At 30.6% G+C, this 17,827-nt stretch overlaps 1 protein-coding gene across 4 annotated transcripts in view; it reads right to left on the bottom strand.

The window, feature by feature from the left end:
* Positions 1 to 11,423, bottom strand: part of LOC133331029 (sushi, von Willebrand factor type A, EGF and pentraxin domain-containing protein 1) — a 39,133-nt gene extending 27,710 nt beyond the window's left edge. For all 4 annotated transcript variants that reach the window (XM_061539432.1, XM_061539431.1, XM_061539430.1 and 1 more), the window contains exon 1: positions 11,308 to 11,423. In XM_061539432.1, coding sequence (XP_061395416.1) covers positions 11,308 to 11,419 — 112 coding nt within the window. In that variant the 5' untranslated portion in view covers positions 11,420 to 11,423. The remainder of the gene's footprint in view (positions 1 to 11,307) is intronic.
* Between the last annotated feature and the right edge of the window lie 6,404 nt (positions 11,424 to 17,827).

The raw sequence follows: 17,827 nt of genomic DNA on the forward strand, positions 1-17,827 counted from the left end.
GAAGCATCTCAAACGGTGGCCAAACCAGGATTAACGGCCAGGAAGGTTCTGCTATGCATTAGGTGGGACTGAAAGGGGATTATTTATTATGAGTTGCTTTCATATGACCAAACGCTAAATGCTGATCTCTTCTGTCAACAACTGGACTGTTTGAAGATAGCAATTGACCAGAAACGGCCGGAATTGACCAACAGGAGAGGTGTCGTGTTCTACCAGGACAACGCTAGGCCACACACATCTGCAGTGACTCGCCAGAAACTTCGAGAGCTTGGTTGGGATGTTTTAATGCATCCACCACACAGTCTGGACTTGGCACCAAGCGATTATCAACTTTTTCTTGCATTGCAAAATTTCTTTAATGATAAAAAATTGGTATCTAGGGAGGTTTGTGAAAATCGACTACTAGAGTTTTTTTTTTGCAAATAGCGATCACGACTTCTTTGAAAAAGGCATTATGAAGTTACCTTTAAAATGGCAACAAAGCATACAACAAAATGGTGCACATTTGGCCCAAATCGGACATTCCAAAGCATGTTAAATAAAGTCCTATAGTTCATATAAAAATAATGGATATATTTTTCCCCAACATAATATTTATTCGTTAATAATATTATTATTAAAGACGTTATTTTCGATCGTATTCAAGGAAGAAAATTATATAAAGCAAACAAATCTAAACTAAAAAAATCATAAAAATCAAATTTTTGATAAAAAAAAATCTAACTAAACTACTAAAAGTCCACAAAAATAGTGCTCAAAATGCTTTAAGAACTTAAATTAATCTGTTGACTCATAAAAACCACTTAAGATAAATTTAGAAATCGCCATAAATAGATTATTGTTAACAAGCTTGTTGAAAAACTGGAGCTTGTCTGAAAAAATAAATGAAATCGGTGGAATTGTTTTCTTTTATGGCTTAAGTGATTCGGAATACAAAACAAAACAACATGTTCTCAAATAATAATGCTACTCTTGTCGGCAAATCTTGACAGTGGCTCACAAAAGAAAGTGAAAAAAGAGACCTCAAATTAATAAAAATAAAGCATAAAACACTCTTTAACAACAACAAGAAAAAATAACGCTTGTAGATTTTATGGCATATTTATGACATTTGTGACATACTTATTCATATATCTATATATGCAGCATATACTTTGTATATAATACCAGTATCACAAGATATTTATCTTGGTTAATAATGTTTTTTTATGTGTATTTAAAGCATTTTGTGTAAGTGAGAATATGAGATAGACTATGTGTCATTAACATTTTTACTGTCACAGATTTATTCATTTATTGTTTTTTGTCTTTGTACATTTCTTGTATTTAACACAAGTGTTCTAATTGTTGTTCAACACTAACAACCAACCAGGTTTCATTCTTGTAAGCCAAACAGCATTCTTAATGAATTTCTTTGGTTGTTGAACAAAGCTGCCAGCCAGTTAGGCAGTCAGTCAGCCACCTCGCATATCTTAACAAATTGACATTTAATTTTTATATATTTCGAAGGTTAACCAGCTGCGGCTGCTGTAACGTGGAAAGACTGGCTAAGCCCGAGACTAGTATGACCGTTTTTTTCTTCGACTTCGTCTTCTGCTGCTGTTGTGGTGTGTGAAAAGCATTAATGAAATTCCAAAAGCAAAGTTGTTTTCTTGCGACTCAAAAAAAAAAAGTTAAAACTACAACTCAGAAAACTGGTTGCACACACATATACAAATATTGTGTGTGTGTGTTTTTTTTTCTTAAAGTCATAAATAAACATACCGACCTGTTCGGGATTTTCTTGTATTGTTTTTTTTTTTAATTTTTTTTTTGTATTTCTTCTTATGGCCGAGATTTGAAAAGTTTCAATTTTTAATGGCTACACTAGTGGTCATAAGTATGCACATTGGTTATGCTTTTTCATTGGATCACTGATAAAAGGGCGTAACATTGTTATGGGTTTTGCAAAAAAAGTGAAATTTTTTATTTTTTTATTTTTTTCTGAGAAAATGTAATCTTAATTTCGGAATCTTTGGACTCTGGGCAGCTTAAAAGTGCAGTATGGGAATTTATTTAATATTTTAGTAAAATCAATAGTTTTTAAAGACGATTTATCTTATAATAAATATTTCACAAGAAAGTGAAAAGAAAGGGATACACTAAAGATTGTGATGTGAGTTTTTTTAATTCTTTTAAAATCAATACTAAAAATAATGTTTGAAAACATATTGTTAAAAATCCAGACATTGATTTTAGTCACAGAAAATATCAATAAAAATTGATGCTTAAAACTAAATTTCGAAAAAGAAAAATGTAAAAAGTCCACTTGGAAAAAATAATCTTTAGAAGACTTGGATTTTTAAATAATTGGTTGGGGAAAATGAAATCCGATAGGCCGATCGTCGAAAATGTCAATAAAATCGGAGAAATGATCGAAGTTGACCGGCATGTTAGCAGTCGTAACATAGCCCAGGAGCTAAAAATCTACCATAAAACGGTTTTAAACCATGTACACAAAGCTGGATTTAAAAAGAACCTCGATGTTTGGGTGCCGCACCAATTAACAGAAAAAATAGGATGGATCGAATTTCCGTTTGCGAAGCCTTGGCCAAAGCGAATGAGATAGATCCATTTATTAAACGGATGGTGACTGGAGATGACAAATGGATCACATACGATAACCCTGTGCGAAAACGATCGTGGTCAAAGAGCGGTGAAGCACCTCAAACGGTGGCCAAATCAGGACTAACGGCCAGGAAGGTTCTGCTATGCATTTGGTGAGATTGGAATTATTTATTATGAGTTGCTTCGATATGGCCAAACGCTAAATTCTGATCTCTAATGTCATCAACTCAACCGTTTGAAGATAGTAATTGACCAGAAACTGCCAGACAGGAGAGGTGTCGTTTTCCACCAGGACAATGCTAGGCCACACACTTCTACAGTCGCTCGCCAGAAACTTAGGGAGCTTGGTTGGGAAGTTTTAATGCATCCGACAAACAGTCCGGACCTGGCACCAAACCTTTTTCTTGCATTGCAAAATTTCGTTAATGATAAAGAATTGCAATGATAAAATTTTGCAAGTAGAGAGCAGGACTTCTATGAGAGAGGCATTATGAAGTTACCTTTAAAATGGCAAAAAATCTTACAACAAAACGGTGAATATTTGGCCCAAATCAGACATTCCGAAGCATGTTAAATATAGTCCTATATTTCACATAAAAATAATGGATTTCTTATTTTCCCAACCTAATACTTAAAAAAATCAGAAAATATTAGAGCCTTAACGTAATTTTTTAATAAAAATTTTGAATCGATGCTCAAAATCCACTTGAAGATAAATATGATTAAGAATTAATTTAATAAAATCCACATTGAAAAAATTATCTTTAAAGTCTTAAGTGTCAGTTTTTATAGTTTTTCATAGTCTTATAAATTTTTTAATAGTCTTAAGCGAAATTTGGAATTTATTTCTAAATCGAAGAGGGATTTTTTATAAAACCGTTTTCCTGTATTTTTCTATTCTATTAAAAAAATATATATTTTCCCCCTCAAACCCAAAATGCCATTGGAATTCCAATCCAAACAACATAGGGTATTAAAAAAATCGCCCCTTTCCTCTGAACTACATTTTTTACCCGCCTAAATTTATTTTCGATTTGTCATTGACAAATGAAGATACTTTGATTCTAAAATTTCTTTTCGACAAGATTCGAATAACAATTTGTTAAGATTGTCTATTTCACTATTTATTTATGTCGGTTTTTTTCTTCTACTTCTTCCAAGTTAAGTGGGACACAGCTACTGCCTTAGAATTTCAATTACTTTAAATTGGTACGTGTTTAGCACTCTTTTCTATGGATGGTGTTGTTGTTACTTTTTGGTCTGGATAGTCCAAAAAAATAAATGTTACTAGTTTGTTTTTGGTTAACACACTTCAAAGAGTGATATGTGTGAAAGAGGTAGGAATACGATTTGTTTGCAATTTCTTTTTTAGAATTTTTTTTGTAAGACAGACTATTTAACGGTTTAGTTGGATTTTATTTTGAGGCTCTGGGTGGTTGGTGGCCATTTTGTGGGCTATCTGGGTTATTGAACTGTTATTTGATGGCGGCATTTGAGGAATTTAGTTTATTTTTTTAGGGAGTGGTGTCCATTGTCCATCACCTTACATTGTTATTAATCAATAAAAAAATATTTGGTAATACCTTAGAAGAAAATATTGAATTGAATTTATTTTGTTATGCTTTAATGGCTAATTTCTTTTTTTTTTAGATTCTATTTTCTTTTGCGTGTCGAATTTCTGGCCTGCCAAGTATGGCAAAAGCGAAAAGATAATAGCTAATAACAGTTAACTTCCTCCATAATTGCATGTTGTAGTCTAGCTGGCTGGCTGACTAACCGAACAAGAATGTCTAGCAGTAGTATCAAACCATCCACCAACAACATGTACAGGAGAAAAAAAACAATTCTTTGCTTGAACAGCCAACAACTGATTTCTTTCTGTTTTATTTCATATATTTATTTTTGTTTTTCTTCTTCTTACTGGCAACTTCCCGCTTAACCTAAAATAAGAGGAATTATTGATACATGAAACCGCAAAAGCAGCCAAATGAACAACTTACAGTTATATGTACGAATTTAATTTTTTTGTTGCTGCTGTTCTTTAACACATATTGTAAGTGATTGCAAGGAAGCATACACTCTCAGACAGACAAACATACATACATATACTCATAAAACTGTATATTGTGTGAGTGGTTGTAAAAAATTTTTTTTAATTCTTTTTGGTTCTTTGTCAGGTTTCTTTGCAGCATCAGAGAAGGAGAAAAAAATAGTTTCATTTTTTTCTTTCAGAAAAGAAAACCTGTTGAGTGCTGTAATCATCGGTACATAAATAACGACAAGCAGCGATAATGATATGAATGCCTGTTCGACTGCCAGTCAGTCAACCAGCCACTCAGTGGGTCTGCCTGTTTGACAAGTGCATGGAAAGAACCTAGTTATTTATATTGAACTAACCTATTTTTAAGTCCTCCATATTAAATGTACACCAACAACAACATAAAGAACGGCATTTTGTGCTCTCTGCAAAATCTACACACATCTCATAGTCGTGCTCTCTTACAGTGTGACTCTCTCTCTCCTTTTGCATTGAATGTTTTCATCACAACAATACAGTTGTTCTCACTGCGCTTAGAGAAATAGAAGGGGGTTAAATCAAAAGACTTAAGAAACGAACTTGCTTTGTTGTTATTCTCTTTGTTTCTCTCAGTAATGACTGTGGCTGGTATGCCAAAAGACTGCATTCATTTTATTGCAGTTTTTATTGTGCAATTTGGATTAAGAATTCGGAAATTGAATGGAAATTTTTATTCTTGGTAATTTATAAAAATAAATAAATTTTTTTTAATGTATCATTTGAAAAAAACGAAACAAAGAAATGAACTTGCTTAGTTGTTATTCTCTTTCTTTCCCTCAGTAATGATGGCTGTTAGTATGCCAAGAGACTGTACTCATTTTATGGCAATATTTAATGTCCAATTTCGAATAAGAATTCAAAAAATAAAAATTGTATTAATAAAAAATCCACGCATTTATGGAAACTTAAAGGGCATTCCTTTGGTAGTAGTTGGAAAAAATATTAACAGATTCCGCATTTAGTTCTGACCAAGGCTTAAGGATCTGCAAGCCGTTGAAAAAATATTTAAAAATATTCGCTTAAGCATATGATAGTCGTCGATAAAATAAAAACACCTTGACATTTACTTCAGACAGTCCCTGAAAAATATCCCTTTAAATCCCCGCCTGAGCCACTGATAACCGTTGGAGCTTACAAGCTGAAGGATCTACTTGTCTTTGCAATAGTATTGATTTACAACTCGAATAGTCCTAAAATATTCAATAGTGCTTAAAATATTCTTAAAGAATCCGTTCTTAGGCCTGTTAAAAAATTCAAGTGATTTATTAGCTCTAAAGGAGCATGAAAATAGACAATATGTGTAAATACAAAAAAATGTATAATGAACTTTGAGACTTCCCTTTAATAAAAACAGCACTAAAAACTATGTCATAATGCCACTTTGTGAAACCGAAATTCCCACACTATTTTCATACAATTTCTCAAACTGCACTAAAATGCAATTATGTTTACAGCATAACACCGTAAAAGGAAAACATTATTTGCAACAAAGAAAGCTTTTCATAAAAAACACACACACACACAAATTACAATAACAAAATAATTTAATAACAATAATGTAAACTAATTTTCAAAATTTATTAACACCTATAAAGAAATAATGTAATAACAATAAAAAAACAAAAAATCTCTCAGCCGTCATCTCCCCTAAAAATAGTAACATTTTATTTTTTAATGTAGCTGTTAATTAACATCAATTCCCCCCAAAAATATAAACCAAAAAAACTTTATGATTTTTATGGGCCAACGTCAACGTTATTATTTTTATCATCATTATAATCGTAATCTTCATCACTACCGCCATCAGCCATTTAGTCTTGTACGCTTGTCACAAAGAAACAAGTTTCATTTCAAAATTAAAAAAAAATCATATACATGTTGTCTGGTGGTATTTATGCATAATTATTATTTTTTGAAATGAAAAAAAAACACGCGAATTGAATTAATCACATGCGCAGAGTTATGAATTTTTACGGTCCCATAAAATTTTCATATTTATACATGCGGATGTGTGTGGATGATAGAAATATGTGAATATTTGGCGGCTAATCTCCGCGATTAGAGGGTAATGTGTTGTAGAAACACCTCTGTATTAATGCAAATTGATTATATTTTTGGTTTTCATTCACCTTGATATTGAAAAATGATATTCAATCTTTTTTTTCAAATTAATATAAGTTATTACAAAATATATGATTTGCTATGTAATGCCATGTTCTGACGGGCATTCGAACAACGTAGTTCGCTCTCAGAATTACGTACATGAATTAACCCGTCCATACAACACTATTCATAATTCATGTCATCAGATGTTTTTATTTCAAACTTTTTGTTTCTTGTTTTACACCAAAAATGTAACATATTTTAGTGAATTACATAGGAATCTAAATAGAAAAAATAATTCTCTTTCTCCTGACTATAGTATGAACCCATATATATTTACTTTTCATTCATGTTTTCCATTTTTTCTGAAAATGTTGTTGTTCTTAATACATTTTTATATTTTCTCAATTCAAATGTCACATACTGTCACATATAAAAATTTGGAGAATTTTTTGTTTGAGTTTCCCCACATTTGTTTCTTGTTTTGTACGCTAATTAGAACCAAGGGAAAAGAAATGCATATTGCATTATGTAGAAAACAAAATTTACATCCTGCTGCATATATAAAAACTCTACAATTTTTTACTTTTCATTCATGATTTTCAATTTTACTGAAAAAGTTTGAAAATTTCATAAATATTTTCAAAATGTCAAAATTAATTTATTTTCGATAAATACTCTCAATTGTTAGGGATGGGACAAATTTATTGTTTATTCAGAGAGTGATTCGAATTGAACTACGTACAAAAGTCGGTGTTCGCTCAGACAATTTTGTATGGGGAACTAAGTAATTACTTCATAATTAAGGGTCGAACAACGAATGAGAGAGCGAACAACGCTCGTCTGTACATGGCATAACAAAAAATATTTGTTTTTCATCGACAACTAAAAGTATGATCTGGGATTTTTTTTTAATATACTCAATTAACCTGTAGACTCGTAGAAAAATGAACATTGATCTTTACTTTAATGGGATGCATATTTGAAGACTATTCATGGACCAATAGAGCTACAACGCAAAAAAGAAAATTGCTGGCTTTTTATACCCTACACAATTACGTTGTCAGGGTATTATATCATTGTGAAGCCCCAAGAGTTGGTTCTAGACCCTCCTTTAAGTATACCGATATATATTTTTTACAAGCTGATTGATCTAGACATGTATATCGGTTCGTAGATAATTTATAAACACGACACAGGTCACAGTTATGGACCAATCGTCACGAAATTTTGCATGTAGGTTCTGACCAAAGAAGACCCCAATTTTGGCAATGATCGGTTAATATTTAGCGGATGAAATGGAAGTTTTTTTTGACGCTTTAGAAGCCACAATTATGTCCCGAACTTTACGAAATTTTACAGAGAGAAATGAGTTTGAACAAGGAAGGTCATGACAATCGGTTAATTTTATGCTGGCCAAATTGTGAGAAAAATGACAAAATTTGTATTCTATGACATATATACTTAATCCTGAAGTACATAGACCTGAGAAGTTGATAGTATATCCAAGATGAGTTGATAGTATATCCAATTGATACCGATTATATTGGTGTATGCAATCGAAAATGGGAGTTATGCGTAAATAATTACAGGGATCTACCTATTTTGATATTCTTTAATACTAGCATTACCACACTAGAGGACACAAGAGGGCGTTGATGGCTAGGAGAAGGTCGATGCCTATAATTTTCACCAGTGACCAAATGATATTTAGGGGATAAAATGGACCGAAGCCTTTTTTGTTTGGTTTTCTAGTCGCTCTAGACAACATAATTATTAGCCGAAAATCTCACATTTTCATGAGGAAGGAAATCTGACCAATTTATTAGAATAATTAGACGGGTTGTTTTGATAATGATCGGTCTATATTTAGCGAGAAAAATCAGCCAAGATCAAATAAAATCTAACAAGACGTTTCTGCGTAAAATTAAAAAAAAAAAATTATGTTATGTGGTAAATGTTCACCCAGGGAAAACAAAATTTGAAAAATTGTCAGGGTACGGAAGAGAAGCTGTTGATCGGTTAATAGGGTTCAAATATCACAAAATATTAAAGGAAGGCATTTATTTTTTCAAATGTCATTGAAAATGTATTAATATTTTAAAATTTATTTTGAAAGTCTACGCATTGCGTGGTTTATTTTAAAAAAATATGTCCGATTTGGGCCAAATATGCACCGTTATGTTGTATGATTTGTTACAATTTTAAAGTTAACTTCATAATGCCTCTCTCAAAGAAGTCCTGCTCTCTATTGTTGTTCTGGTGGAACACCTGTTGACCAATTCTGACCGTTTCAGGTCAATTGTATCTCCAAACGGTCCAGTTGTTGACAGTAGAGAACAGAATTTAGCGTTTGGCCATCGTTTGGTCACCGTTTGAGGTACTTCACCGCTCTTTGACCAGAATCGTTTTCGCACAGGATTAACGGATGTGATCCATTTCTCATCTATAGTCACCACCCGTTCAAGAAATGGGTCTATCTCATTCCGTTTGGCCAAGTCTTTGCAGATGGAAATTCGATCCATTCTATTTTTTCTGTTAATTGGTGTGGCACCCAAACATCGAGCTTCTTTTTGAATCCAGTTTTGTGTAAATGGTTTAAAATGGGTCAATTTTTAGCTTCTGGGTGATTTTGCGACTGCTAACATGCCGTTAAACTTCGATAATTTCTTCGATTTTATCGATATTTTCATAATGGATTTCTTTTTCCCCAACCTAATATTTTGATGAATTATTAAGGATATAAGTCTCTCATCTCTCTGTTCCCGAAATCCACTCTCTTAGCATTTACTATATGCATTATAATGTTATATTTCTTGACTTACTAACGTAGTGTTTATTTTTTGTTTAATTTTTTTTGCAAATTCTAACTACAAAACTAAGCCACCACCACTGGAACAACAACAATAACTCGTAGTTGGTGTTTTTCTTTGTAACGGTTTTCTTTCATTTCATGCTAAGCATTTGCAACACTTGTTGTTAGTTGTACATTCGCAGTATACAATGAAAATGAATAAAAAAACCAAATATATATACTTTAGGCATAGATGTTGGCGTTAAGAAAAAAAACGTGTGTTGTTCTCGTACAACAGATAGATATCAAAAGAATTACTTATAGCCAAACAAAGCCAGTCGTATAGTTGTTAACAGCCGCGAGGGGGTAAGGAAAACCACCCAGTCAGTTGGTTATTTGTTGCACATTTTATTCTCTCTCTCTCACTCTGTGAATTATCTGACAAATGCAGTTTCTTTGTGCCTAACTAGTTTCATAGCAGCTACTAGTTACTTTTTTTGTAAAGTTATAGAGTTTCTTCTTCTTCTGTTCATGCTCATTATATTAAATAATTTCCCGATATTATTACGGTAATTATAGATGAATTATATTTCATGCTAGGCAAGCAAAAAATATAGAAGAGAAACACGTTCTGACGAGGACAAATTTTAATGGTTGAATGAAATAACAATATTTTGCAATAGCATTGCAAAAGTTGTAATTTTCAATGTCAAGAATATGTGATCAGATCATGATATTTCCTACTATAGCATTGTGAAAGTTGTTGGTGGAGTTTTTTGTAGGCCAAAATGAAAAAAAAATAATTTAGACTACATAATTATCTAAGAAAATATGAAGTGTGATCTTAGAATCTGTGGAATTTATAGCATTAAAATTTTAAGGGAATCTGAAGACCAGGTTTTCAATTTTTTATTGGAATTTTTATTGAGTATTAAAAACCAATGTAAATTGCCAATAATGCAAGCATGTGCATTATTAAAATTCCAAACCAGTTTCTGCATTGCATTTTGTTTTACTTTTCAAAAATATTTCTTTATAATTGGGCCACACGATTTATGTGGCACACACATAAACCACATACATATGTATATGAAAAACTCCATTGTTAATATTCCGTTGTAATACTCCATGAAGTAAAAAATAATAAAAAAAAAACGAAAAAACTTTTGCAATCACTGTTACAAAAAATAACGTTACAGTTTTTTTCTGTTTCACATTGTGTCACAGGCATGTAAAATTTAAATAACAAAAAAATTGGACTCACACACCTGACAAATGCACCCATGGAAAATCAATTATTTCTTTCTTTCGACTCTTTTTTAAAAACAATCGAAAGAAATAAAGAAAAAATAAATACCAAATCGAAATAAAAAACAAACAAATTGCTTAAGCCCACCGCTTTTTAACACAACGGCAGATAATGGGGTGCATAAAATGCAGGTGATTATCATATATTACACCTGCATGCGGACATTGAGCACACTCACACACGCATATATACACCAATACACACACAGAGGCATAGAGACTCAACGGACAGTGATTTGTTGTAAATTTTGTTTATTGCACTTTATGTTGTAAGAAATAGCAGCTTGGTCAAGCGTGATGAAAAAAAACAACAAATCGAGATAGACATTTTACAAATTCCATTCAAAATGCCAAGGGCCAAAGCTGGCTCATCTTTGATAGTTAAATGAAGAATAAATATTTGCAAAGTCGCACTTACCATTTGGACATGAAAATACATCATCGGCTGCCCGAACACTACAACAGCTTAACAATAACAAACAAATGATAGCGGACAGCCATTGTAAACTGGCCGCCGTCAAGCTCCCCATGATCGCAGCAGCTCCCTTCAGAATTTTTGTGTAATGAAACCTTTATTTTATTATTATTGTTGTTATTTTTGTTTGTAGTTTGCAAACACTAATTATAATATAACTGTAAAGAAAAAAAAAAATAGAAAAAATAAATTAATAAAAATTTACGAAAATAATAAAAGAATACAAAAAAAAAAAAATATATATATATATATATATAAACAAACCAATCTCACACACAATTTTTTCTATAAGCAATCTATTCATTTCATTAATAAAAAAATCAAATTCACACAAAAAAATATTTCAGGAATGTAATTCAATATTTTTACACACATAGATAGCATGCATGCTTGCTTGCTATATCTGTCTGTCCCCATGTAAAACTTAGTCAAATGCGAAGGCTAAATGAACAGTTAGTTATGATTTGTTTTTGTTGTTTTGCCTATGTCGCTTAGATACATTACAAACAACAATCAGCGAGCATCATCACTTTAGGTTCCCTTTGTTTTGTCAATAATTTTACACATTGCTAGAATTTTTTAAAGTTTTTTTCTAAGGTATTGAATTTCAACAACAAACAATAAAAATAGCGATGAAAAAATAATTCTAAGGCAATTCATAAGAAATAATGCGTTGCATGTTTTGATAACCAACCAAAACGTAAACAAAAAAACCTATTGTAATTTGTTAACCCTATGATGAGGCTTTAGAGAGAATTGTTCATATATATTGAAGAGGAAAAATATCGACGGAAATATAAAAGACTAAAAAAAACTAAAAGCAAAATAAATTAATTTGAAAGCCTTTCCTCAACATTACTTTTATATAACTTTGGGAAAAAATATAATTTTCAAAATAATAAAAATGGTACAAATTTTATATAATTATTAAACCTAAATATTATTAAAAATACTCTCCATTCATAGCCTCCTTTAAAACCTCAACATATCATAAATCCACACACACAGTAGCTCTCTCGGAAGATTAAAAATATTTTATGACAAAATGCATCTCTGTTGGATACTCTTCACAAAAAATGCTCCTATTAAAATGTCCTTCTATCAAAAATTACTCTTCACAAAAAACGCTCCTCTCATGTAAGTACTCCACACACATGCAAATTCATTCAAGTACTCCACACACACAGAGAAAATTCATCTCTGTTAGATTCTCTTCACAAAAGATACTCCTATTAAAATACCCCTTTATCAAAAATCACTCTTCGCAAAATAGGCTCCTCTGGACTTATCTCTCCTAAGGAAATGTAAATTGTATACCAACATTTCTGCCGCCATGCTTAGAAGAGGGATTCTCTTCTCACCTCTCTTCGAGCTATGAACATTTCAGTCTTTTCAATTTTTGGTAATAGTTTATTAGTTAGTAGTGGATAGCTTATACGTTCTCAAAACAAAAGACTTAAGAAACGAACGTTCATTCCATTATGAATACTCTGAGATAGTATAAATGTGATCTACTGGCCTCTCATTATTTTGAAGAGAGGCAACTGATTAGTCATTCTCTCTCTCTCTCTCTAGATATTAAAGACTCAAGACACATACTTTATTTTACATATTCTGCTCTCAAATAACAAATAAGAAAAGACTTAAAACACATTCTTGATTATAATATAATGCTAAGGGGCAAGATGATTTATTTTAATTTTAAAAGGCCCGTTTTCAAATATTACCCAGATAAAAATAGGTGGGGTTTAATTAAAAATTGTGATCATTTACAAAACTGCATGCTGGGCGCAGCTGAGTGCAATAAAATTCTCTATAAACAAAAGACTTAAGACACATATTTGTTTAAAAAAAGTAGTTTGTGAAATCTAGATTTTTTTTCATATTATTATTTTGAAATAAAAAATTTTGAAATATTATTTAAGAAAATTCAAGTAAAAAAAATAATTTTGTAGAATCAAAAAAATTTATATTTAAAAAAAATTTCAAAAGGTCCATTTTCGTGAAATGTATTCGTCAGAGTTTAATAAAAAATAAAACTAAATTTCTTATATTGAATAATATTTAAAAAAAAATTTTTCGTATGTTGAAATAAAAGTAGTTTGTGAAATCTTGATTTTTTTTCATATTAAATTTTGAAATATTATTATTTATGAAAATTCAAGCAAAAAAAAATAAAAAAAAATTATTTTTGTAGAATCAAAAAAAAAATGTATATTTAAAAAAATTGTTTTCAAAAATAAATAAGACAAAATTTCTACAATATTGAATAATTTTCTTCACTCATTGAATATAATTTATTTAGTTGGAAAAAACCTTTGTTTTGAAGTTTTTATTATAGGAACAAAAGGCTTTATCTTTTTTGTTTTAATAGATTTTCCATGAAATTTATAAAAAAAAAAAAGTTGATGTAAACATCCCTTCAATTTGTCATCTTAAATGCCATTTTGAATGAATTCTGATGAAATACTACCAACCACCTGTTCAAGTAAAAAATCTGATGACTCAGAAAAAAATTAAAAAATTAAATATTTCTTCAAAGCGATGGATGTGATAGCAAAACCTTGAAATTGAATTCAAATGTTATGGTAGAGGGTTATCTCTGAAAGATGATATACTTGAAAATGTAAGCTGGATAAAATACATTAAAATTACTCAAAAGCAAAATTCAAAGTTTGTGGAACAAAACTCATTAAATGTAATTTTAAAATACTCGCCTTTAATGATAGAAAAACAATTTATTAAAAAATGCCAAATATATCTTAATCCAATCTAAGCTAATCAAAAGACTTAAGACACATACTTTTTAACCAAATTTCATTCTTTAAAAAAAATCAACGAAAATCTATTTTGTGATAATTGATTTAAAAAATAGTTTTTAAAAGTAATAATTAATCATTATAGATAGCTCTTTATGAAAATTTTTATTAAAAATATGTTTAATTTTTGAAAAAGATTTTAATTTTTTTACTTTTAAATTCAATCTGAGGTTGAATTCAACAATTTTTCTGTAGCAAAAATGCAGAAATATTATTTTTAAAATAATAAACCTTCAAAACATGTACTAAGAATTTAAAAAAAAATGAAGTCATTCTTAAGCAATTCTCTCAGCATTGATTACTAACAAAAATTAGGAGTTCTCCATAACCAAAGATTGCAACATCACTTAAATAACCAAGCAAAATGTGGGTGTATCTGAAGAATATAACACAGCACATGTTTGAAATAAGCTAAACTGGGGAGAAACACAATTTAATTATTTCTTTCCATTCTTTTTCAGAAAAAAATAACCCTGACGAATTCACAACTCCCCACACAAAAAATAAAAACATACTTTGACAAACCACACACACACAAAATTATGATGCAAATATTTCAAAAAAATATTTGAATACATATTTTTTTAGACTTCTTTGTTCCAAATGAAAAAAATATAAAACATTCTTGAAAAAACATATTTTGCAATTTGTTTTTTTATGACAGAGCATTCCATTCCTCGCATTCAGGCAATGAAGTGTGGGGAACAGCTATATTCCCCACCAAATTAGAAAAAAGACAGACAAGCAATCTAATGCTTGACACAGAACGTGGGAAATATCAAAAAAGCTAGAGACAAATGACGACGACGCACCTTAAAGCCATTGTTAACCACAGAAAAAAACTGTTTACAACACACACACCTGAGAGATACGCATAAACCGATTTACACCAGCTAGGGTTGAAATATATTTTTTTAGTTTGTAATGTCTCAACAGGTAGAGTGGAGCTATATCAGATAACACACACCACACCAGTGGCTAGCGGCTTATTACTGGAAGCTGCAAGTTGAAGATGTTGTTTAGCTTTGTAATCAAATCAAAGCCATACCTGCTGGCTGCCTGCCTGTCCCCATATGGATGGGAGAGTGATATGTAAGTGATACAAACAGACAGACATACATATGTTTGAATGTATGTTTGCATGTACATCAAACAAACATGTGAATGTTGCTTTGTTGTGTACAATTATTTTCTCTGTCAATAATAAAAAAATAAATAAAAGAAAGACACAAACAACAAATACACTTTCGTATGAACTTTCACTTTATCATCAGAGTCGTCGTCAAGCCAGCCAGCCAAGCAAACATCCAACCAGCCATCTCTTTAGAAGCTTGCTCATGGCTTACACCAGCTCCACAATACCGCAACTAATCATCAATACCACCAACATCATACCACATCCCAGCACACACCATTCATTTTTGTTTTTTTTTTTTTGGTATGGGCCATTTCATGTCTGTCCTTTAGCCAACCGGTCGGTCGCTTGGTCGTTGGGTGAGTTTTGCCTTTTTTACAACATAGTTTGTTGTTGTTTTTTTCTTCTGATTACATTTGGTTATAACTTTTTTTGGACAACACATTAAAAGTGCATTATGTTGCGCTGTCTGCTCTTTGATTTTGAGACCAAAAACAAAAACCAAGTTTCCCTTGTTTGGCAGCATAAAAGTGCTTAAAGTCGCCACACCAAAACCAACAACAAATATTGCCAGCACCAGTTATAATAAAAAAAATATGTTTGCCATTTTTTTTTCGCTAAAAAATGCCAAACATTTTGAAGTTTTTTTTTTCGTTTTGTTGTTATTGTTGGTCCACAGCTTATTTTGGTGGTTGTCGGTTTTTTTATTTTGACAATAACCAGTATGGAATTTTGTGTGTATGAATGTGTGTGATGGAGTTTTTGGCATACAGCAACATGCCAGGGAATTAGTTGGGTATTGAAGATAATGCAAATAAATCCTTGGAATGGGGAAGAGGCCCAAGATTTTTAAATGAATTAAAAAAATTATTTAAAAATCACAAAGGGGTGTCATTATATAAAAACCAAAGACATACTAAACTAAAAATCATGATAAGAATTCTGTGCTCTACGATTTCAGTAAGAGTTTTTTATTTTCAAAAATGTACAAAAATTCACCACACTAAAAATCTCAAATATATTAAATCTCAATATATTCAATATTCAGAAATGAACGTAGAACATTAATATTTTAAATTTTTATTAATTTGTTGCCATTTTCAACTCGTGGTGAGTTTCTTTCAAAATTCACCACACCCGAATTTCGCAACAAAATTGCCTAAAATGTATAGCTAATTAAGATTTTCTGTAAAAAATCATCAAACATAGAAAATTTCTATACAAAATTTACAACAATAAATTTCCAATATAACAAAAATCCAAAAATTAAAATTTACATTTTTTAACATGACAAAATGAGTAGATTTCTAATCAAGTAATTCGAAAGTTCCAATTAAAAAATGTAATAGTCGGTGCAATTTCATTAAAAAATTATTAAAACTTTTAATTTTTATTTCATTTTTTTAATACAAAATTCACCACACTAAAAATTTTATATTGAGATCTGAGTTAAATAAAATAAATGCAATACATCTAATTTATAGAAATTAACTAATTTTTTTTTGTCAATTTCACCTCGTGGTGAGTTTCTGTAAAAATTCACCACATCCAATTTTTAGTTAAATATTGCCTAAAAATTATTTCTGATTCAAAATTTAAATGAAAATCGATGGATTTTAAAAATATAGGGCTTTTTTGGCAGTGGTGAAAATGTATTTTCAAAAATTTTTTGAACTCATCGAAAAATCTATAATTTAAAAAGATATATATTTTAATAGTTGCAGATTTTATGACGTCTTGAATATCTCAGAAAACCCATCAACTCAATTGTACATAAAAGTGCTTTAACTATTTTTTTTTTTAATTTTAATTTTTATTTATTTATTCTTTTGAAATTTATTTTTATTTCAAAAATATTTTTCATATATCATATCTCCCCATTTCAAAATGCCATTTTGTCTCTCACAATATTAATTCAAAAGTCTCTAACTATTGTCGAATGTCTAACCATCTATTCATATTTTCGATTATTTGAAGGAGATACTGACAAAACTGGTTTCAAACATAGTTTCGTTTTAGGTGTATGAATTCAGTTTTAATATACACACAAACACATTGCCGATTATGAAGAAAAAATTCACTTTTAATTTTTTTATATTTTGTTATTAAAAGGAAATTATATATATTTATCTAAGCACTTATAAGCAATAGTATTTTGTGTTGAGAAAATGAAACAGTGACACCAACAAAAAATTGAAGCATCTGTGAAGGCCATGTGTGAAATAAAATATAAATTAAAATCTAACAAAAACAAACTAGTATTGGGGTTAATTAAATGTGACATTTTTTACAAACACATTTAATGGAGATATAGAGAGGAAGAGAGTGAAGGAGGGAGGGAATTTCCTGAAATTGTGAAAAGGTCTCAAGAACTTAAATTAATTGAAAGCTTTCATTTAAGCTTTACTAATAGAATTCAAAAAATGTAGACACACATGCCTGTTGTTTTGCTGGCCATGCTCTCTATTTTGAACAAAACAAAAGACTTAAGACACATACTTGCTGCTGT

Source organism: Musca vetustissima, unplaced genomic scaffold (genome assembly GCF_032173495.1).
Source record: "Musca vetustissima isolate MV318-11 ecotype Yass unplaced genomic scaffold, APGP_CSIRO_Mvet_v1 utg12485, whole genome shotgun sequence".
Lineage (NCBI taxonomy): Eukaryota > Metazoa > Arthropoda > Insecta > Diptera > Muscidae > Musca > Musca vetustissima.